This window comes from Alligator mississippiensis, chromosome 8 (assembly GCF_030867095.1).
Source record: "Alligator mississippiensis isolate rAllMis1 chromosome 8, rAllMis1, whole genome shotgun sequence".
Lineage (NCBI taxonomy): Eukaryota > Metazoa > Chordata > Crocodylia > Alligatoridae > Alligator > Alligator mississippiensis.
The window spans coordinates 21,567,231-21,590,828 of NC_081831.1; the positions used below are offsets into that span (position 1 = coordinate 21,567,231).

The 23,598-nt window shown below is 41.5% G+C and overlaps 1 protein-coding gene across 7 annotated transcripts in view; it reads left to right on the top strand.

Annotated features, from left to right (window-relative positions):
- Positions 1 to 23,598, top strand: part of MYH10 (myosin heavy chain 10) — a 144,219-nt gene that overhangs the window by 90,583 nt on the left and 30,038 nt on the right. For all 7 annotated transcript variants that reach the window (XM_014596011.3, XM_019485706.2, XM_019485708.2 and 4 more), the window contains 10 exons: positions 3,149 to 3,263; positions 10,353 to 10,546; positions 10,701 to 10,822; positions 11,605 to 11,674; positions 11,774 to 11,934; positions 12,545 to 12,653; positions 12,745 to 12,876; positions 14,309 to 14,515; positions 15,902 to 16,039; positions 17,085 to 17,208. In XM_014596011.3, the coding sequence (XP_014451497.1) occupies positions 3,149 to 3,263; positions 10,353 to 10,546; positions 10,701 to 10,822; positions 11,605 to 11,674; positions 11,774 to 11,934; positions 12,545 to 12,653; positions 12,745 to 12,876; positions 14,309 to 14,515; positions 15,902 to 16,039; positions 17,085 to 17,208 (1,372 nt within the window). The remainder of the gene's footprint in view (positions 1 to 3,148; positions 3,264 to 10,352; positions 10,547 to 10,700; positions 10,823 to 11,604; positions 11,675 to 11,773; positions 11,935 to 12,544; positions 12,654 to 12,744; positions 12,877 to 14,308; positions 14,516 to 15,901; positions 16,040 to 17,084; positions 17,209 to 23,598) is intronic.

The window sequence follows — 23,598 nt, forward strand, 5'->3', positions numbered from 1 at the left end:
GAAGGAAGCTGCAGCAATTAGCATTGCATTGCTTTGTACCCCTCTGCCCCTGCCAAATGTTCAGACCCATGGGGAGGTCTTTTCCTCACATAAAATGAGTACTCTTAATTTTCCCCAGCTGGTTTTAGGGGGGAAATGTGCGGGTTATATGCAAGAAAATATGATGTTCAGACATTATATGACTCAAATGTAAGAAGAGTTTAGCTTCTTTCTTAAAACATTTGGAAATTAAATTCATACTACTGAACCATACTGTAAAGTGTTAGAGCTGTAAGAGGATGTTAAATAAACAAAAGAAATTTAAGATGTAAAAATAGACTAAAATGTGTTATTTAGTTTAATGACTATATTAGTTCACCAACTATTAGTTATTGCAAACATACTTATTCTATTTGATGCTGTTTTGCGTGGCAGCTGGATTTTTTGTAAGGGTTTCTGTTGAAAGGAATTCAGTTGCTTTGAAATTGGCATTCTTAAGATTGTAGATTTAATGGCTCTTGACTTCGAAGTCCTGTGTTTTGATCAGACAGGTTAGTGACAATACCAGCTTCTTTTATTTTGTTTCCCACCTTTTTGCTTCTCTTTCTAAGTGCATGTGTGTGAAGAATCCCGTTTAAGGCTAAAAATGTATTTTGGTCTTCATTACTCTTTCAGTCTTCGTGTTTGCTATTGGGACTCATTGGACCTGGACCCTAGTTGTGAAAAAGGCAGTTTACCATGATGAAATGGCTCACTTAAGTCTGTAACTATTGCCAGTGTTTAGTACTTGTATCATCTATCTAGTAGGGCCGTGCGAAGCTTCAGTCCCTGATTCAATTTGGCGGAGATTCAGCCCGATTCAGTGGCCAAATCTCCAAATCGAATCAGGAGAACTTTGTAATCTCTCCAAATCGAATCGGAGCCCTCTGAATTGATTTGGAGAGATTCAGTGATTCAGACATAGACACAGCATTAAATGTATTTTCTACATACCTCCAGGTACCAGGTGGCTCATCAACACTGCAATGCTGAGGTGAGTGGAGCGTCCCACAGGAGTGCCGGGTGCTCCCCAGTGTGCTTGGCAGCAGACCCAGAAGTGGCCCAGAAGCAGTTCTGGTCCACTTCTGGGTCTGCCAGGGAGAGCATGGTGAGCCCCCTGTCTGCCCCTCCCCCCCCCCCCCCAGTTGACCCCTTTGGCTCAGTGACTGGTGTCCCCTGGTAGCACCCAGGGTCCCCCCACGGCCAATCGCTGAGCCAGGCATGCCCGCCGCGTGCTCCCCAACGGACCCAGAAGTGGACTGGAACCACTTCCGGTCTACTTCCAGGTTTGCCACTGAGCATGCAGGGGACCTCCCCCCCCACCCCCACTCCTGTGGGATGCTCCATCCGCCCCAGCATCACAGCATTCATGAGCTGCACCTGGCACCTCAAGGTATGTAAGAAAAACATTTTAAAGTTGTGTCTATGGCCAAATCGCCGATTCTCCAAATCGGCATCAAATCTTCAGGTTTGGGTTCAGCCAAATCGAATTGGGGACAGTGATCCGAATCAGTGATTTGAATCACTGTCCCCGATTTGGGCCAAATCTGAATCTGATATGGCCTGTTTCGCACACCCCTGTTATCTAGGCCAGATATGACTTGTTGTCATTGAATTTTCCTGTTTGTTCTAGAATTCTTATGTCTCCTTCGGCTTCCAGGGCTACATGAACACTTCCTTTTCTGTAAATAATGGTATTCTGGTAGGTGGTTCCCCCCACCCCCTCATTGTGTCAAACAATCAGCCTTTGTTATAGTTATGCCAATATATATGGTGTGCGCGAAATAGCTGCAGTCGACTTCTGAGTGGATTTTACTTTCATACTTGGCAGAAGGAAATCTCAGTTGACAAAGGTTTAAATTGCATTCTCCCTTTGCAGCATGTACAACCATTTAGCTAGCTTCTGTAGGTGCTGCTGAGCTCATTGCATATGTTAATGTCTTGTATACATTTCTGTTCCTCATACAACCTGTCCATATGCTGACTTCCCATTCTCCTCTGTATCAGAAACTGTCTGCAACTTCTGCTTTCCCCAGTACTGAGGGTTTGATATGACCTCTGTGTCATTTGTTCTGTACATAACACTTTCCCTACCTCTTCCACACATGATGGTATGGGGGTGTAAGTCAAGGTGACAGCATCTTAACTGCATTTTAGAGTATGGGCCAGGAGTATTGTTTTGTTAGAAGATGTCAGTGGCTGTCCTCAGTCAATCATATGATCTGAAGGCAGAGAAGACTGAAGCTCTAGAAGTGCTCAACAAATGGCAGAGTTTATACTAATCTTGTTAGCTGCCTTACCTGCAGTTAACAGGTGGAGAAACTTTGGTCTGTATAGTTTTCAGAGACCTGGATGCTTCTGGGTTTTGGCTGCTGCTTGATTCTTGTTCCTAGCTGCTAAGTAGCATTGAGAAGAGCTCACTGTATCCTAATGTCAGCAGTTTCTTCCATAGTTGCCATAGGGAAGTTAAGAGATCACGAATAAGAAAATATGCATTCTATGCACTTAAACTAAGAGATGTCACACAAGACTGTGAAAACTGTGATTTTTGAGCAATACCATTCTATACAGAGAAAAAAATTTGGAAGATTTCCAACCTAAAATAATGTATGCTGTCAAGATAAGAGCTTTTGTTATTTAAGTATACAAAAAATAAACATGTGTTGTGTAATTGCTATAATCATTAAGCTAAGAATATCTATTTGTACCAACTGTTAATTTACCTTTTGTAATATAAGTGCAATCTTACCGCATTGGAGTTGTTTTGACAACTCCATAATGGGCATTATATCATACTGAGGCTTTATCTGAAAATGTTGTGATTTCATTGTTAAAAGAACAAAGACTACTAAAATTGCAAAATATATATTTTTACTTTAAAAAAAATTTTACAGTACTTTTTTGTTAGTCCGGAGAAATATACTAACTCTTAGAGCCATATAAACCTTAATAAGAGAATGGAGGTAAAACCTTTTAAAAGGTATAAAGGAGAAAGATTAAGAAAAAAGGACACCTTGTTGTGATTTTTTTTTTTTTTTTTTTTTTTTTTTAAAGGCTAGTTTAATTTAAAACCTCAAGCCAGCAGTGTCCAGTAAGCTGTCCAGGTGTAATTTTGCTTGCTTCTTTATAGGTAGACTACAAGGCAGATGAGTGGCTCATGAAGAATATGGACCCTCTGAATGATAATGTGGCTACACTCCTGCACCAGTCTTCTGACAAATTTGTTGCAGAGCTTTGGAAGGATGGTAAGAGAGCGTACTCTGGGTGCACAACAGTTTATATAATGAGATGCATCTTGTTTGAAAGGTGTTTTATGTTTACATGCTTTCCAGACCTTTAGCAGAAGATCATTAGTTTCTTTCTCCCTGTTGGCATGGATAAAATGTTCACAGCCAAAAGTACAAGCAGGGGATCCAGTTTCTTCCATAGTGTGAATTTGGTTCTTTGCACATGTACCATCTCTAACTTAGTTGCTTTTCACCTCCATTCCTTAAACTATTTGATTACTTACAGCTTGTACAACTCATTGCCATGCATGGAAGTCTCAATTTCTAGATGAAACGCTATACTGGAGTGTGGGTCCCTTAGAGTTGGGTATAAGCATCAGTTGTGGTGGTGCTGTTGCTAACCAAGATTCGCATTTTGTGAAAACAAGACCATGTTTATTTGCTCACCATAACAAATGGGAAGCCAATATCCTAGAAGTCTGCCTCTTGAAACCAGAATAAGTTATACTGGTGTTTACAGCATAACATATGTAAAACTCCTTAATGCAATATTGTGTTTATTGGACTTCACATTGACATTTAGCTAATTATCTGCACATCAGCTAAACTATCTGCATATGATTTCTCTTGTCCACCAAAGTAATTAAAGGAGCACAGCTAGCAAAATACACACATTCATTTTTTAACACTTACTGCAGTGTATTTTCTTTATTTGGGAGCCAGCCATCATGGCGAGGTACAGACATTACACTTTTTCCCGGTATAAGTGTTTGGAAACTGGTCTATGCCTGTAATGGAACAGAAGTTTGGCGCACATGAACTGGTTTAAAAATGGCAGAACCTGGTCTAAAATTTGCACATGCATCATTTTCTCCCCCCCCCCCCCAAACGCAGGCAAATGTACCTTATGTTTGCTACTGATTTCAACTGTGTCACTTACAGAAAACCACCTAACTTGCATCATCCTCCCTCAGGCTTTTTGAATGTCTGTACCTAGCCCATTTGTTTCATGATATAGCTATATCCAAGCAATATGTTAACGTTGAGTTTACCATTTACTTACAGGCTGAGGAATTTCCTAGTGATTAGATTCAGCTGCAGAGAGCAAGTTTTTTGTGTGTACATATATAAAACTTGTTTTAGCCTGTAATCTGTCGTTTTATTTTTTTTCTTTCAAGTAAATCTGTTTGCTTCTGCAAACAAATGTCAGTCCATATAGTCAAAATCTGGATCCACAGATGTTTGATATGTGCATGAAATATGTTCTAGCATAATTGTTTTTGTAGCAAATCTTAAAGTTTGCTTGCAGTTTTTAAACATGTTCTGTATACTAACTAAAGTGTCTTGTATATCTGCTCTTCTGTCTTTGTTTTTGCTGTTTCTCTGCCTTAGAGATTCAGAATATTCAGAGAGCCTCTTTCTATGACAATATTACTGGTCTTCATGATGCACCAGGTGAATGTATACAAAAACTATAGGTCTCCTAAAGGCAGGACTGTGTCTACAGGAAAACCATTTTTGCTCGTAGGCTTGCATGAACCTTTCATTCCATGCTAAATTTTAGATACACCTCCACAAGGCAAATGTTTTTGAGTGCATACCTATTCAGTTGCTGCTGCATACATATAGCATCTGTATTTTATGCACTGCGTTTTTTGTAGATGGAAAGGTTTATTGCTTCCTAGCTTGTGTTTTTAGATGATACAGAATTGCTTTTCAAATGGGTAATATATTCTAGTTAAAGACTTTTAGATAACCTATAGTCTTCTCAGTATCTTTATAATTATGTTCAATATCCCAACTCTTTAAAAACATTAAAAAATATTAAGAAGATGTAGGTACCTTTGAAAAGAAATACTTAATGTATACGAGTCAGTGAATGATACTGGTTTAGTTAACCAGTGATTTGCAATGGGCTTCTTTCCAACTCCTTTGAACTGTGCTTTATGTTAATATCAATGTTTCTGTAAAACTGCCATGACTCTTGTGAGCAACTGAGTAAATATTTTACACTTTCGATTGCAAAAAAGTCTTTTGTGACACTTGAAATATTCTATCCTAGCTCCTCAGTTTGTTTGTTTTTTAAATAATTGAAAATTGATTATCTTTGCAACCTGCCATATATCCTGTACATCTATAAGCCATCAGTATTTCTATTGATTTGCAAAATAACTCAACAAGATCATTTTAATCTTTAAACTGAACAAGATCACATTAATGAAGGTAACTAATAGCTTTCCTAGGTACCGCTCTTTCAGTGTCCACCATTGTTCTTAAAGGCTTCTCCAGATGTTGTATTTGTCCCAGGATATATGCAAGCTTCCCATAGTGAATTACAATATGTCAAATGTTGAAGGAATTTGTCCATTTTTATTTTGGGACAGTCTGCCACAAAAATGGCAGATCCATGATAAAAGTTGCTTTTTCAACTGGGACAAATTTAACATCTGGCCAAGTAACGAGACCATCACTATCCCACAGTGCTCTGCTCTTTCTCCCCACCTTTTGTCATGGAGGTTTGCAGGCTGTCCTGCCCCTGTTGCCAGATGGCCATAACTGAGACAGGGCTGCTGCTGGCAAGGCTTGCCAGGCTGGAGAAACTAGGGCTCTCTTTTGTGATTTGCCCACTTGCCCTTGAAAGGTCCCAAAGTACCTTCTTCCTGGGGGCTGGGAAAACCAGTGGCCAGTGTGCCATGGTTTTTAGGCTGCAGCTGAGAACCATCAAGGTCCTGCAAGTGTGCCAAGACCTTTAAATGGTGTGAGGCAACCTAGGTCCCAGGTGTGACCAGGTCCCAGGCTGCCTACATACCCTTCAAAGTCTCCAGTGCTTTGGCAGGCACTAGGAACAGCTCTGGTCCCAACAGGGTAGAGGACAGAGAACAGAGTTGCATCCTACCCTGCAGTTGGGTGGCAAGTGTGAGGGGTCACCTTGCAAGCAGGGGCAGATGGGGGTAGGGGGCCTGTGCTCCCTGATCACCTCCCATTACTGCTTGTAGGGAGCTGCCCCCTGCTCAACCCCTGACCTGTACCTGTGTGCAAGTAGGAGAGTCAACAGCTGGTAGGGCTGGAGAACCTGTAGGCCTCTGCCCTAATTGGAGGCTCACAGTGAGCCCCCTGGCAGCAAGGGTGGTAAGGCTGTCTGCACCCTGGGAACTTCTTAAGTGGCTACTAATTGCTCAAGTACCAGCAGCACATTAAACATCAGGAGCTTTGAAAGGCTTCTGGGTAGCCCAAAACCAATTCCAGCTGACTTTTTTTGCCCAGGAGCTGGGCTCACAGTGTAGGGAAGGTGTGGAGATGCCCCTTGGCTGGAGAGCATGCCTTTGTTTCACTTCAGCCAGGGTGCTTTAAACATGTGGCCATCCCTAAGCACCCGACTGGCTCTGTTTTCATGCATTTAAAATAAAGCATATAGTACTACTGGAGCAGTCTAAGGAAAATGTATGTTTACCTTTCTTTAAAAAGGAGTACTTACATTGTTAAACATTTCTCTTCTTTTTTTTTTTTAATTATTTGACCAGATGCGAGAGTGACGTGGGTAAACATGCGTAATTAAATGGGTCAGCAATCTTGGATGCAAAAGGGAACTTCAGTGATGGGCTTTTAGCTATTGCTGTTGTCTGGGGGTTTTTTTATAGATAAAATGTTTTTTAATATTTGAAAACTTCTGGTTTGTTCCATGTTCTGTAACATGGATTCAAAGGCATCTTTTAAGCAACTTTTTAGTTCAGAATAGTACCTCTGCTTTCAATTAAACATTTGGAACATGATCCTACAAATGCTTCAGTACATGTTTTATTTTAAACACATAACAGTGGACCTAGTCGGATGGTAGACCATGGAAAGGTGTTACAGTTGTACTGAGAGAAAAGCCTTTCTCCATGCACAAAAAAAGCATGCAGTCATTCAAGAGATTTATTGTGGAAGAGAACTGACTCTTCTGCAACAAGGTAGATTGGATACCTGCCAGGAAGATCTCCCTTCTCCTGAGCTAACTTGAGCAGCTGTATACTTCTCTGAGAACAGACACCCAAGGGGCTCAAGGCCCTCTGCTCTCCCTCCCTTCCTCTCTCCAACGGTGGAACCCTCTTGGATCAGGGTCCTGCTGCAGGAAAATGGTCCCTCTATCCTACCAGTTGCCTTCCTGGTGGGAGTGGAGGGGGCATTTTTCTGCAGGGAACTCTTCTGCACTGCCAGCATGGTTGCAGTTAAGGAGAATAGCCCCTGGCTACCTACCACTCTTCCCTCCCCACCGTCATCCAAGTTAATCCAGAGGAGTATTGTGGGGAATACATGCTGTGCTGTGGCATCAAGGCTCCTGAAACTTTTCCACTGTGGAAGAAAGCATCTGCCTCCCTTATGATCCTCTGGGTCAGCCCAGAAAAGTGCACAGAGCAGAAGTGTTTTTGGGAGGGTTCCCATCATGGGAGAATGTTCCTTCCTGCCCATCTCCACCCCATACTGCCAATCAGCTGTTTGGTAGGATGGGCAGGTGGACATTTTCCCAGTGCTGGAACCCTCCCTGGGCTGTCTGTAGCATCTGCTATTTTCAGCAGCTGCCCACTGCCAGTCGACTGCCTGCCCCCTTCCCAGGCATTGGGGAGGGCACGCAGTCGAGGGTGGGGATGGCCCAGAGAGCAGCTGTCGAGTGGCTCATGGCTGGAGAACTTGCTAGGGGGCTAGAATGAACACCTATCCATGGCCTTAAATGAAGCGTAGATAGATAGATAGATACATATATGACAACTATGCTAATAGAGTGTAGTATCTATAAGATGCTGTGGGCTTTACACTCCATATTGTTCATTTCTCACTGAACTCTACTTACAGATATGTTCAGGTTTTTTAATCTCCACTTGAGTAGTGGAATTATGAAAGTAGAAATTGTGTACAAATCTGAAATAATGTTGTTTAGTAAGTATGTGCAGAACCCAAAGGCCTTTGTTTTGTTTTGATGATTAAATAAACCTTTTCTGAAGTTTTAGTTTATAGGTGTGCATCCCCATGAGTGGAAATGTGCATTTCCCTGAGGACAAATAGCAGTGGCACAAATTTGTGCTGCTGCTAGTTGTCCCTAGGCACACCTGCACATGTGCTCTGGCGTGCAGCAGCTTGTCCCAGGTGGGGTAGGAGAGGCTGGGGCCAGAGCAGCCTTACCTGGAGTCCTAGGGGCCACTCAGGGCTACAGTGATGGCAATCTGGGTGCGTGGAGCCTGGCTGGCAGTTGGAGTGCGGCTCTGGCCAGCTAGGCTATGGTTTTGGGTGACATACGCTGCAGCCATGTGCACCACACTGCTTTTTTTTTTTCTTTTACGCTGCAATCTCCCAGTGTCAGAGCTGCAAATTAGCAGCGAGGCAAACGTGCACATGTGCATGCAGTTTGCAGAGCCGCAGATGGGTTTGTGGCACCACAGACTGCACGTGTGCACTCCATAGAGACATGCCCTAGGAGTTTCATTTCTAATCCTAATACAGCTTGTGTTTCCTGCTATTTGTTTGAACCTTATGACAAGTCAGTACACACTATATAAGCACGAATGGATCTAGGGTTCAGAAAAGGGGAATGCAAGATGGTGTGGCACATGATTGCATGTAACACAAGAAATATTTTTCTCCAGTTAGAGAAGCTGCAAGCCTTACTTTACTAATATGCTAGGGAGCTAGCATTACATTATTCAGTTTATGAGCAAAGCAAAAACAAATATAACTTTATTATGTGCACTAATTTCTTAAATACATTAAGTTGTTTTTTTTAAAAACACAAACCAGGCCAAAAAAAAAAGCAAAAGATGTATTGTTTTATTAGTTTTGTAGCTATTATAGATAAATGTATATCTCTTATTCAGATTCATGAAACAAAGTCTAGTCATCATAAGTGTTGTGACAGTGCCTCTGGTACTTTGCTGTCAGTCATTTCTATACCTGAGTTAATATTGCCACACCTGAATTAAAGCTTTTATCTAGAGATAAAATCAGTCTGCATGGTTGTGAAATACAAGAGAGACATTGCCAGGAATGGCTAACAGAAAGCAAAATTGTAAAAGAAAGGATAACTTGAATAGTGGAATATCAAGATCATTATAAAGGAGGGAGGGTTGTTAACGTCTGGCAAAGTAAAGAGAGGTTAGGAGGAATGTCACTTTCTCTTCCTGGCAGTTGTTTTTAAAGTTTGGGTTTAAAGGAATCAAATGCTGGGTGCAACTGTACTGCTGCCCTGCACACTGTGGTCCCCCCTCCCCCCCCAACTGTTTTTTTTTATTATTATTATTATTTCTTTAAGAAATCTAGTTTAAGTTGCATTTACTCTCTAGGTCTAAGCATTTTATTTTGATATTAGCCTTCCATTTGTTTGATCAGGGACAAATTATAGAAAGATCTACCTGACTGCACTTTTTAATTATTTCTGAAGCCTTTCTATCCTGATGCTCTGTTGAAGCTTTGAAACTCTTGGAATTTTGTTATACAGTTTTCATACTTAGAATTATACTTTTGGCTGAGTACGTCTTTACAGTTTTTCAAAACACCTTTGGTTTGGCAGAACTGGTACATTCCTTTCGTTCATTGTAAGCACAACAATAACTTTATATGATCAGTAAAAGGAAATGTCTATAAAATCTTAAAATTCATCAAGATTTTCATTTAATTATATTAATATGCAACTGTTCTTATTTAAGCAGCTCCGTGCAGTTCAAAGTTTCAAACTTTCAGTCTCTGGAATTATTTGCCTTAAGCATTTTCACGTCATACATGGTCGGCAGTTTTCAAGCACTTTTGTGGCTTATCTGTCAGAAGTTCACTGAAATGGAGACAGTGGCTTTATTGGTGTAATTAGAACTGCAAAATAAAAAGAGCTTGATGTTTTTTAGTGTGTATTTGTCAAAGCTATAGTATTTAGACATATGAGTTTGTGGCTTTCAAATCCGCTGCTTCTGCACAGTTTCCCTAATACATGCTGACTGCCTTGCCTACAAATGGCATTTTCTATCATTTGTTTCACAAAGCTTTTGCTGCTGCTTTGTTGCTCCTCTGTACTGTATATTTTTGTATCCTGTTAATTTTAAGGCTCACTTTTAATTTTTTTTTCTTGTCTTTTTTTTTTTTTTTTAGTGGACCGTATTGTAGGTCTGGATCAAGTCACTGGTATGACAGAGACGGCTTTTGGCTCTGCGTACAAGACCAAGAAGGGCATGTTTCGTACTGTGGGGCAGCTGTACAAGGAATCCCTCACCAAACTGATGGCAACTCTTCGAAACACTAATCCAAATTTTGTTCGTTGCATTATTCCAAACCATGAGAAAAGGGTATGTTCTTCACAAGCATTGTAGCAACTCATGCACTGAATCATTTTTTGTTTCATGGCAGAGGGAGACATAGATGAAGTCCTGAAGTCTGTAAAAACTGTATTTCCTCTCTATACTTTCAAAGAATAAAGATGATCTTTCTTCATGTGTACAGGCTGGAAAGCTAGATCCTCACCTGGTCCTAGATCAGCTACGTTGTAATGGTGTTCTGGAAGGAATAAGGATTTGTCGACAAGGATTTCCAAACAGGATCGTGTTCCAGGAATTTAGACAGAGGTACTAGAGAAAACAGTTCAGGTTTTTGTGTGTGTGAATGTTTTTATTTTATAATATAGATGACTTAAGGTTAAAGGGGTTACATGCTGCTTCCTATTTTCCCCACTCCTACTGCTATTTCTTTTGTCTTGCCACAGTGGCTCTAAAGTGAACCTCTACATCTTGTATTTAAATTTTTTAAGACTGAAGCCCCTTTTTCGAAGATGTCATAAGCATTTTGATACCAAGGTTAATTTTGAAAATGGAACTTTTTGTTCTTGGTTGAATTTAACCACTTGGAAAAAAAGTGGCTTGGGAGCACTCCCCTGTGGCCTGCTTACATCCGGAGAGTGATTTTGAGTATTCAGACCTTTCTAGGATAAAAAAGCTTATTTTATCTTAACAGTCCTGGTTTCAAAATACAGCATTTTAAATGCATTTTTTTCTCTTGGGGAAGACTTCCCACATCTCTTATGTTAATTTTTGTGTTGAAAAAGGTGTATAATTTCATATAGATGCTTCTGTCCTGAAACTCTTGCAGAGTTCTTTATAGATGTAAATTATCTAGAAATTTGTTTTTTAAGAATTCCAAATATCCTTGTATTGACTACTGAATTAAGTGATGGTCTTTTGGTTTGTTTCTGGTTAAAACATTAAGACTACTGGCTCATTCTTCCCCGCTTCTCTTGACAGGAAAGTTTCATGCTTAGTTTAGAAATAAAGGGAAAGTTAATGTTCATGAGTATACTTCTGTTGTTAAATTACTGTAAGGTCTAATGGCTTGCTTTTGGCTTAATTTACAGATATGAGATACTTACTCCCAATGCCATACCTAAAGGTTTTATGGATGGCAAACAGGCTTGTGAACGAATGGTACGTGTTTAGAAAATTCAGATGTAACATATTTTAAACCTTGAAGCTGAAAGTAATTTGTCTTACTGTTTTACAAAAAATAATATGCCTGCATTGTAGATCAGAGCTCTGGAGTTGGACCCAAACTTATACAGAATTGGACAGAGCAAGATTTTTTTTCGAGCTGGTGTCTTGGCACATTTGGAAGAAGAACGGGACCTGAAGATTACAGACATCATTATTTTCTTCCAAGCAGTCTGCAGAGGATACCTGGCAAGAAAGTAAAGGATCCTCTAATAAGTGGGCTGGTTATGTGGTCATTTTTTCTTGATATCTAAATGTAAAGTAAAGCTTTTGGATAAATATATATGTAAGAGCTAGAAAGACTGGCTAAACCCACAGAAAGGTGTTATATAATAAATTGCATAACAGTCAGTAATCAGTACTTAGAAAGTTCATATGAAATGTAGAGTATGTTTTCAGTGCTATTTTTAAATTGCTGGTTTAGATACTACTTATCAAGAAAAATATTTTTTATTTGTATCATGGCTATCTATGAAAATTTCTTCTGAACCACACCTTTCTCAAACTTTCCCTGGAGGGTTGCTTTCTGGAAACAGGGGAAATGTTCAGAGAGATTGCACTATTCAGTCATTTGCCTTTTTGATACTGCTAGCATACAGAAGATTAGTTCTTACAAAATCTTGCTTCCTATATGAGGAATGAACACTCTAGAATTCTGTTGCTCGTAAGTTGAACTAGCCATGGACACTCAACTGTAGTCTTGTTATAGCTTAGAAGTATTCTAGAATGGATGATTTAACTATTAAACATACTTTACACTTAGTTGTATATAATATGGAAAATGGCTTATTTTTCTGTTGTTCTCAGGGCTTTTGCAAAGAAACAGCAGCAGTTGAGTGCTTTAAAAATCCTGCAAAGGAATTGTGCAGCATATTTAAAACTAAGGCACTGGCAGTGGTGGAGAGTTTTCACAAAGGTTGGCTATTCCTTTTACTAACACTTCTGATTGTGACACTACCACATTTTCTTGCATTTTTCACACACTCATTTTTCTAATATCCTTACAGGTGAAGCCACTTCTGCAGGTTACTCGACAGGAGGAAGAACTTCAGGCTAAAGATGAGGAGTTGATGAAGGTGAGAGAGAAGCAGACAAAAGTGGAAGCAGAACTTGAGGAGATGGAGAGGAAACATCAACAGGTTTGTTTTGTAGAAGATCAATCTTTACTCTAAAGTCCCATGTATAATAGCCTGCATCCTTCTGCGCAGAACTATACTTGACTGTACTGGCAGTTCTGAGGAAAGAATGCAACAGAGTACCAAGAGACTACAGAGGAGGCTGCTTTGGATTTGACTTGACTCCATCTCCCTAATGGGCAGTACCTTGAGTTTTTGAGAAATGGATGGCAAGTTCATCCAGAAATAAAACATTTTTTAAATAATACACATTTAGACAGTCTGTCATACAGTTTAAAAACTTTTCATTCGCTATGCCACTTTTATTTTGAGATGCATTTTTAGATCAAGAAAAGTTCTACATAAATAGTGCATGTACATGTCTTCCCTCCCTTCTCCTGCCCCCCTCTTCCCCCCCCCCCCCCCCCCCCCCCGGACGTGGACTTTTTCTTGCAAACAAAATTAAAAATGGATTTATGTTGACCAATAACTATTATATTAACAGAAAACTGAATGAAGTTGTGTTGTGTTGTCAGAGCAATTGTCATGTTAAGGAAAGCTTGTGATATCCTGGTGATTGGTGTATTAAGTCTGATCATTTTAAAATATTCACAGGAAAAAGAAACTTGCAAAGCATAGAGTAGGAAATAATACATTTTTAGGATTACGCTTAAGATGCGATTATCAGGTTAATTAGAAAATAGTTTAATTTAGGAACAGGGGAAAGAGAGTGGTTGCAGAAATTGTGGAGAATATTGAATACTTAAGTAGTTGTAAATAATGACAAGAGTAAAACTTGTTTCTACAGCTGTCAAGAGGGTGTGCATGTCAAAGAGAACACATGGCAACAAGAGAAAGTAAATAAAAGCTATGAATAGGGAAAAGTAGGCCGAATAACCTGAATCAGACAGTGGACACCCATGTGTAGCCTCCTCAAAAGAAGTGGTGTAGGAGTCCCCATCACCCAAATAATCTTAAACCAAAGTAGACAAATTTTTGAAAAATACTTATGTTGTCACTAGGAGCCTCTGAGGCAGAGAAGGGATTAGATCAGCAGGGGCCAACTTTTTTGGTAGGCATGTCACAAATTCACCCTGCTCCTTTTCTGAGTGCCACTGCAATCCTCTTCTGCCTGATCTGCTGGTTTTGCTTTCTGCTCCCTGCCCAATCTCATGCTTTGATTTATTCTCCTTACAACATCTGATGCTGTGCTGCCTGTCCCTTCCCTGATCTACCACATAGCACACACAGAGGCCACTTGTGGCACTCATGCTGCAGGTTGGCCACTCCTGGATTAGATGAACAAAGAGTCCATCCTGTATTTTAATTTCTTTCTTTCTCTTTTTGGAAGAGAGCAAGCTTTCTGCTTCTGTAACTCATGTCTCATCTCATTTGAGGAGCTTTGACATAATTTGATGGTAAAGTTTTGATATTTCACTTTCTATAATATTTGTAGCTTTTAGAAGAAAAGAATATTCTTGCGGAACAGCTCCAGGCTGAGACGGAGCTGTTTGCTGAAGCTGAGGAGATGAGAGCCCGCCTAGCTGCCAAGAAGCAGGAGTTAGAAGAAATTCTACATGATCTGGAGTCCAGGGTTGAGGAGGAAGAGGAAAGGAACCAAATACTCCAGAATGAAAAAAAGAAGATGCAAGGACATATTCAGGTATTCCTCTCAGCACTATTGAAATGAAAGGAAGCATACAAAATTCTGTTAACTGTAGGGGGCAATTTACGGTACCCTAAAACTTTCCTCTAGAGGGAATGAAAGAAGTGAGAGAAAAGAGCTATCATTTGTAATATCTCACTTCTCAAAATATGTTTTACTGTAGAATGTACTTCACTGTAAAATGAGATACACAAAGTTCTCTCACTTGGGAATGAAATTTCATGCATATTATTGACACAGAAATGAATTTCAAGTGTTTTGAAGAATATTTATTGTTCATTTTTTGTCTGTTGTTTTTCCCAGAGCAGGCATCCAGGGCTATATCCACTCTAAATTGCTGATTTTTTTTTTTTCTGTACACCAGCATTGCACATTAGAATATTTAGCCAGAATATTTCCCTTTGAGCATATAGAGAATAAAAAATACCTATAGATTAAAGGAACACAAGTATTATTGTTTTATTTTGTCTGTTTTTATTTTAAGCTGCTTTGAGCTTTTTTGAAAGCCAGAGACCCGTGTTCTTAAATCCCTTGACCAGTCTTGAAAATCTCACGTTTTGGTTCTAAATAAAAATGATTCTCTCAAATTTTAGTGGTTTGGAATTTGGCAAACCACTTTTTTTTTTTAAGGGTAATAATACAGTGCATTGTTACCATGCTGCTGTTTTATCAGCTTCCCTATGCAAATATATTTGGATATCCAAGCCAACTTGGAAACCCACCCCCCCCCCCCCTCCATTTTTTGGTTATAGATTTGTATTGAAAACTAGAAAACTCTTCATTATTATATCCCTTTCCTCAATTCTCTAGTTTTTGCTTATTCGTTTACATATATCAATGTACAGTGCAGGGGCCTTTGCTGTTCCCCAGAAATGAGAACTTCTGCGTTTGACTCATTCATTTGAGTGTAATGGTCTTTGAAGTTATTGTGAAGCTCAGTTCACTAACCAAAGTCAGACAAAAGTGGGACCTGAAGGAATAGATGAAAAAACATTCAGAATTACAGCTACTATTTAGCAAACTCAGGGAGTTGAAAGTTTATGCAGTGAATGTACTATTCCTGGAAGGGATGAAGTACATACATGATATGATGTACAATAATACAAAATATGCGATATGTGCAGCATGGCAGGGTTAGCTGTTTTGGAAACAATAGGTTTGAATTTCCTGACTTGTACTATAACTGAACTTTATAACAACTTTGCATTAATGTAGCATGTAGAATCAGGAATTCTTAGTGTAAGGCTGCATTATGCTGGTCTTGTTTACAGTTGAAGCCCTATTTCAGTGTATTAATATAGAAAGTGAAGGGCCTCTTAAAATAAAGTAAGAAGTGTATATGTACTTGGAGATGATGGATAAACAAGGAATATTCTTTCTTAGGATCTAGAAGAGCAGCTTGATGAGGAAGAAGGAGCTCGACAGAAGTTGCAACTTGAAAAGGTAACAGCTGAAGCTAAAATCAAGAAGATGGAAGAAGAGATCCTGCTTTTAGAGGACCAAAATTCCAAATTTTTGAAGGTAAGAAACCAGTTGATGTTGCTAGTTAAATCGCCATTAGAATAGAAGAACATATGTGAGGTGGTGGGTTTCAGTAAAGATCTTCATTTCCCACCCCCCCACCCCATCACCATATTTTTTTTCTTATCTTTAAAGGACTGAGACTACTCCACTTAACTCTTAGTTTCTGATCTTGCTGAAGCACTATGGCTTCATGGCAGGGTTCATATGGTGGTCTAAATTAGGGTTGTCCAACCTTTAAGTGGCCAGGTGCCACACACTCAATGAGCTGCACATCCAGTGACACACACTAATAGGCCTCGCAAGCCCCTTGGCTGCACGTGACATGTGCTCACCCTGAGCACCACATGTTGGGTCGTGCCATGCCACACTACACTGTCCTCTGGAGAAGCTAAGGAGAGATAAGGGAGACTGGAGCCTCTGGCTGCTGGCACAGCCAGAACGATAAGGGGAGTTGCAGCTGGGCAGGAGCCTGAGGGCCACAACGTAACCCCTTGTGGGCTATGTGCAGCCCATGGGCTTTCCAAATTAACAGGCTAAGAATCCTCAGGAGCATTTTACTACAGCTACCTTTTAGTCTTCCAAGAGGAGACTGGACAGACATCTTGCTGGAATCATTTGATCTCAACAGTATTCTTGCCCAGAGGAGGGGAGTTGGACTTGATCTTGCAAGGTCCCTTCTAGCCCTTAATTTCTATGATTCTGTGCGTTGCTCAGTAAGAAATAGTATACAGATATGCTTTTCTGCCTGAATTGTCAGATGTCTAGTGACTTTCTGAAAGAGTGCAGCATGTAGAATTTGAAATCAGGTGTCCCTAAGGTGCGTCACTGGAAAAAACCATAATCTGAGGCACTCCAAATCACTAGCTGCTTTTGAAGTTGAAGCCTTAAATATTTTGGTAGTAATCAAAATTATCATTAATTCTAAACTGCAGCCAGTTAATTGATGCCTTTACTGAAGTAAAAGATGTTCTACATTCACCAGTTTTGGGTGTTTCTAGGCACTTCATTCACATTCTAACAGTCAATCTTCTTTCCCCACTAGGAAAAGAAATTGATGGAGGACAGGATTGCTGAATGTACCTCTCAGCTAGCTGAAGAAGAAGAAAAGGCCAAAAATTTGGCTAAACTCAAGAACAAGCAGGAAATGATGATCACCGATTTAGAAGGTTAGGCTTTTTTTGTAAATCTGATTCCTAAAATCTTGGTAACTGATTTGAAAATACTAGGTCACTTACAATGCTGCCACAAATGAGCATCTTTTGTGAGAGTAGATATATCTCAATAACAGCTATATTCAACCTTTATAACAAAGGGTGGAAATGGACGTTACCTTTGTACCACCATAAACACTTCTATGTTGGCACAAAGTGAAAGGAAACGGACATCTATACCTTAAGTTGTGCCAGAAACACTCAAATTTGTGGCCCTGACACAAGGTAATAATAAATTGGGCTGCTTTATTGCAGCCCATGTCTGTCTGCTAATGGTGGAAGAGCTTGGGCAGGGGCTCCTTCGACATGAGGGGTTCAGTCCTACACCCGCTGGGATGTGATGGGTAAGCAGAGAAGGTTGGAGCTTTGAGGTGCCTATCTGCAAGCAGGGGTGTTCATCTGCAGGGGATTTCCCTGTGTGCCCTGCAAGTGTGGAGCAGGGGAAGTTCCCCTGGGGCAGGTCCCCGCTCTGCTTTTGCAACCCTGTACTGCTTGCAGAAACACTTGACCACCTGACATGCATTTCTGACAGCAGCATGGGAGCACCTCCTCCACTCTCCCTCCCCACCCTGCACTTGCAGATACACACAGGGAACTTTCTTGCAAAGGGATTTCCCAGCACCCACTTGTAAACACAGAGAGGGTCTCCTGTGGGAGTTCCCCCCTCCGCACTTGCAGACATGTATGGGGAATTCGCTTTCAAAGGAGGTTTTCCATCTGCCCCCACAAGCACAGAAGGGGGAAACTCCCACAGGGGTCCCCTCCCCAACACAGGGGGCGCATCTGCAAGTGAGGGTTTTCCCCACTTACAGACGTGCCCCAAGTTGGGATGTGGCAACTGGGGACATCTGTAGATGTTGTACAATCAGCTGTGCCATGGCATATCATGGTGCAGCTATTTGCACTCCATCAACAGTGTTTGTTTCTAGCCTTGAAGTCCCAATCACAGCAAAATAACAGAAATCAGATGTAGCTTCTGGCTGCATCGGCATAGTACCAGTTTTTACTAATTTGTTCATTCTTCATTTTTAATAAACCCATTCATTTTCCAACTCTCCTAAAAAATCAAGGTACTAGATGCATCCTTTAGGGGGAGAGCAAAAGGTCCTTGGGAATAGTAATTGCAATTCTGTATGTTAAATACAATAAAATTACATTTAAAAAAAAAAAAAAAGAATGGCACTGGCTAACTTTATTTTGGCTAACAAAATTCTCGAATAAATAATTCTGAATTATTTGCTTTTCCCAGTGCTTTCGTTTATCTTAAGTAGTGCCCTCTTCTGCTTTTTGCACTTGTTTCAGATTTTATATCTTTATAAGAAATATTGCAAAATGTTTGACATGTAGCCATTTGTCAGGCCAACATTGTATGTAACCCCATTTTAAATTTGATCGATGATAAAATGACTTCTGGCTTTAAAATGTTTGTTATAAACCTCTGACTTAACAGTTAGCTAACTGTTATGCAGAATAATTCTGTGCTACTCCTAATACCCTAATTTGGAAAATTATTTGTCACCTACTGTACTAGGACCAGTCTTGCTACATATTTTATAACTGACTTTTTATTATGAAAAAATAATAGTTTTTGAATCTTCTCCAGTTGAGCAAAAAATTGAATTAATAAGGGTAGCAGCTGACTTCCGTAGCTTTTGTTTTACTTTTATTCAGAGGCCTTAAGATGGGCATAAGTGATTTTAGTTACTCACTGGAAAAGAATGCTTGTTGAACCCTATGCCTACATTAGCTTTAGCATTGCTCAGCTGCCTCAACAACTGGTAGTTAATGGGTATTGCTAGGATTATCTAGAAAAGGCAAAGCTAAAGGTCATAGGTACTATGCTGCATTCCCTTGTGAAAGTATAACAATATGTCCTCTTATGAATAGCTTCATAAATGGCTTCCAAGCTATATTTGTTAAGAAAGATATACTGCAGATAACTAATTTTTAGTTTCCCTGGTAACCAGGTCCCTGTCACTTCAACACTTTTTATTTGTTTCCATTATTTCTAATCCTATGACTGGATCTGTTATAGAACACACCCTGGATTTCTTTCTTTCCATCTGAAACAGTTTTATTATTTTGCTTTTCCCAGCGCTCTGCTTATCTTTAGTTCCCCCTTCTGCTCTTTGCACTGTTTCAGATTTTATATATGTCGTATTAGAAATACTGCAAAATGTTTGACATGCAGCCATTTGCAAACTCAACATTGTATGTAATCCCCTATTAAATTTTATTCTAAAAAATTACTTCTGGTTTAGGATCAATGAACAAAACTGATTTTAAAGATTTTGGCATTTTCCACAAACAAGTCCTCTTTGCTCCCCAGTTTCAGTCTGAATTCTAAAGAATTTAGCAGCAAGGAAACAACTTGAGGACCCCTAAGCCTCTCCTTAAATGTGGTATGTTAGGACACCTGAGGCTTGAGAAGAACTGCTTCTAAGTAGAAACAGAATCAGAGAAAATTAGAGTTGAAAGGACCTCAGGAGGTCATCTAGTCCAACCCCCTGCTCAAAGCAGGACCATCCCCAACTAGATCATCCCAGCCAAAGCTTTGTCCATGGATGGACACTTCCACAGCCTCTCTGGGTAACCTGTTCCAGTCTTTTACTACCCTCCTAGTGAGATAATTTTTTCCTAATATCTAACCTAAACTTCCCTTGCTGCAACTTGAGACCATTGTTCCTTGTTCTGTCATCTGCCACTGCTGAGAATAGTCTAGCTCCATCCTCCTTGAAACCACCCTCCAGGTAGTTGAAGGCTGCTATTAAATCCCATCTGTCTTCTTTTCTCCAGACTAAATAAGCCCAGTTCCCTCAGCCTCTCCTCATAAGTCATGTGCTCCAGCCCCCAAACCATTTTCATTGGCCTCTGCTGGACTCTCCAATTTGTCTACCTCTTTTCTATAGTGAGGGACCCAAAATTAGACATGGTACTCCAGATGTTGGCTAACCAGTGTTGAACAGAGGGGAAGAATCGCATCCCTTGATGTGCTGACAGCACTTCTACTGATGCAGCCCAGTATGCTGTTAACCTTCTTCATGACAAGGGCACGCTGTTGGCTCCTATTCAGCTTATGGTCCACTGTAACCCCTAGGTCCTTTTCTGCAGCGCTGCTGCTTAGTCAGTCGGTCCGGAGCCTGTACCAGTGAATGTTCCCAGCGTGCAGAAAGACTAGCAAGTATGGCAGAAGAGCTGCTTGGCTTAGCAATGAACTCTTCAGTGAGCTAAAACACAAAATGGAAGCTTACAAGAAGTGGAAACTTGGACAAACAACTAGGGAGTAGTATAAGAGTTTGCTTGGGCATGCAGGAATTAGATCAGGAAGCCCCCCTTCCTCTTCCCACTCCCCTTCAGCCCCTTGCTCCCAGCCTCCCATCTTATGCTGCAATTAACACATTCAGTGCAGCACAAATGTAATGCATAGAGGGGGCCATAGACAAATATGACCTGCTGGGGAAGAGAGAGCATGGTGTTTGTAAAGGGAAATGCTACTTCACCAATTTACTGGAGTTATCTATGGGTCTTAATGAGCACATGGACAAGGAAGATCCAGTTAATCTAAATTTTGGGGATTTTCAAAAAAGCTTTTGACAAGGTCTCTCCCCAAAGGCATTTTAAAAACTGAGTTGCTAGGGGTTGTTATAGAGACCAATAATACAGCCAGGTTCAAAAAGGGATTAGATTAATTAATGGATGATAGATCTATTAATAGCTGTTGAACAGAATGATCAGAGGTGTTTCCTCTGGCCTCTTTAAACCAATGATGGTGGATGCCAGGGTGGGTAGTGAATAGGGAATAGATCATTCTAGTTGTATCTAGTCTAGTGCTCTTCCAAAAGCATCCACTCCTGACTAGGGCTGTGCAAAGCTTCAGTAGCCGATTCAATTCGGAGGGGATTCAGCCTGATTTTGGTGGCCACATCTACGAATTGAATCGGGAGATCCGTTAAAAGGTCCAGATCGATTCAGGAGCCTCCAAATTGATTTGGCACCTATTTGGAGATTCTGCCGTAGACTAAACAGGCAACAGTACTCAACCACACTGGACACAGCTGCCTCCAGCTGTTGTGGTGGGCGGAGGGGGAAGGAAAGGGGGGGGGGGGCAGATCAACACCTCGACAGCAAGGGAAGGATTGGGGCTGGGACAAGCTGCCCAGCTGGGGGGGGGAGGGGTCTGGCTGCTGTGCGCCCCGGTCTGGGAACTGCTCTTCAAGCGGCTCTTGCTGCCAGTCCGAAAGGGCAGGAGAGTGGGCATGTGCCACTGGACCTGCACAGGCTGGGCTGCGCTATGGACTAGCAGTGCAAGGCGCTGGGAGCAGGGGGGCTATGCCTTGCTGCCGCTTGCCCAGCTGGGGAGGTGGGGCACGATGTAGGCACAGCTCGCTCCAGGCAGACGGTGCTGGGAGTGAGGGCTATGCTGCTTGGCCAGCCAGGGTGGGGAGTAGCGGGACTGTACTGCTGCACTGCCTCAGACAGGCGGCATGCAGTGGCGGAAGCCGCTCCAGCCTCCCAGATAAACTGCGACTTCACCCCGGCTGGGTGAGCAGCAGCAGGGCTTGGGGGTGGGTGAGTGCACTCGGGGTGGGGCTGGCAGCAGGGGCTATGGGGAATTTTAGGGTGGCTGCAGCTCCACTAGGTTCTGCAGGGCAGGTGGAACCAGGGCAGCGCTCCACCAACTGTCCAGAGCGCAGCCCTTGCTCCACCCGCCCCACAGAGCACAGCCCAATGGCAGACAGCTGGGGCTAGCCTCCCAGAGCACAGCCCAACCCAGCCTGCCCCCCGCAGATCTGGGGGCAAATGCCCACTCCCATGCCCTTCTGGACTGGCAGCGAGACCCGCTGGAAGAGCAACTCCCGGAATGGTGGCACGCAGTGGCAGGAGCCCCCCTCTCTGAGTCCCACGCTCCCCCGCCCCAGCTGGGCAGCTTGTCCCAACCCCAATCCTTCACTTGCTGTGGGGACATTGATCTGCCTGCTGCCCCCCCTCCACCCCTTCCCTCCCCACTCTGCCCACCACAACAGACTTAGCAGCTGGAGGCAGCTGTGTCCAGCATGGTCTAAGACTGATGCCTGTTTAGTCTACGGCCAAATCTCCAAATCGGCACTGAATCTCCAGATCTGAATCAGCCAAATCGAATCGGGACAGCAATTCAAATCGAATCACTGTCCCTCTGAATCAGCCAAATCCAAATCCGAGGCAAATACTTCACACAGGCCTACTGATGCTCTTGGAGACCAGGATACTGGGTTAGATCATTGGTTTGAGTCAGCATGATATTATCACATTTTTACGAAGGAATAGTTTCCAGCAGTCAGATTTCAAACTGCTGAAGTCATTAAGGGTCTACCTCTATTGTGCAAGGTGGTAGTGTTGTGAGATGCTCTGTGTTGGCTCCCACACTGGAAAAAATATTGCCATGTTAGTGTGGTATTGGAGGCATGGCAACCAACTCTGCTTCTCAACCTTTAACATAGCTACATTTCTTTTAGATTGGGAGCCAGTTGCACATAAGGCAGGGGTCTCAACATGATTCTGCCTTGCTCATTGCAAACATTCCAAGTCTTTATTGATTTGGATCCCTAAATGACATGGGGACTTGTGAAAGCTTTACCTTGGGTATCTTAAAATAGTAACATTCTCCAGTAAACCTTTGGAGTCCTGGCCTAGTTTTTCAAAAGCTACACAAGCCATCTTTTGACTCAGTCACTTAGTGACCTTGACTTCTGAATCTTGGATGCATTTTGATTGCCGCCGCCTTACAGGCTTTGGGTGATGAAGCATTTGCCTGTACAGTCTTGGGAGTAGTACTTCCATTAGGGGGAAAGAGGTGAACAAAGGGAAGAAAAGCTTCTCTGTAGCCTCTTCTGTGACTGACTGCTAGGATACTGATGTATATTCCTTTTGTCCCTGGGTATCACATGGAATACTACAATCTAGGTTCAACTGTTTGGCTTCAGTAGACCTTTGCAAGGGCACATTTTAATCCTGTTTACTTAAAAACTTGCTTTCTCTGCATGGATTGAAATAAAACATCCTTCAAACAAAGAGGAATTTGGGTGTGGTCTCAAAAGGTTATATTCTTCCATAGTTGGTGGGTAGATTAGACTAACTGATTCCTTCCAATCAAAAATAACTCATCTCTACTTCCTAGTTTGGATAGAGTATCCTGATGCCTTTCAAAGATCAATCTGACTTGCAGGAGGGAGGGAGAGACCCATGTGCTATCTAACTTAGTCATGCAAAGCAAACTTTCAAGAAAAGAAGATTACAATAATCCTCTACTGCTATAAAAAAAATTACTGATTTGTCATTCAGTTATTCCTACAAATGTAAGTGCTAGCT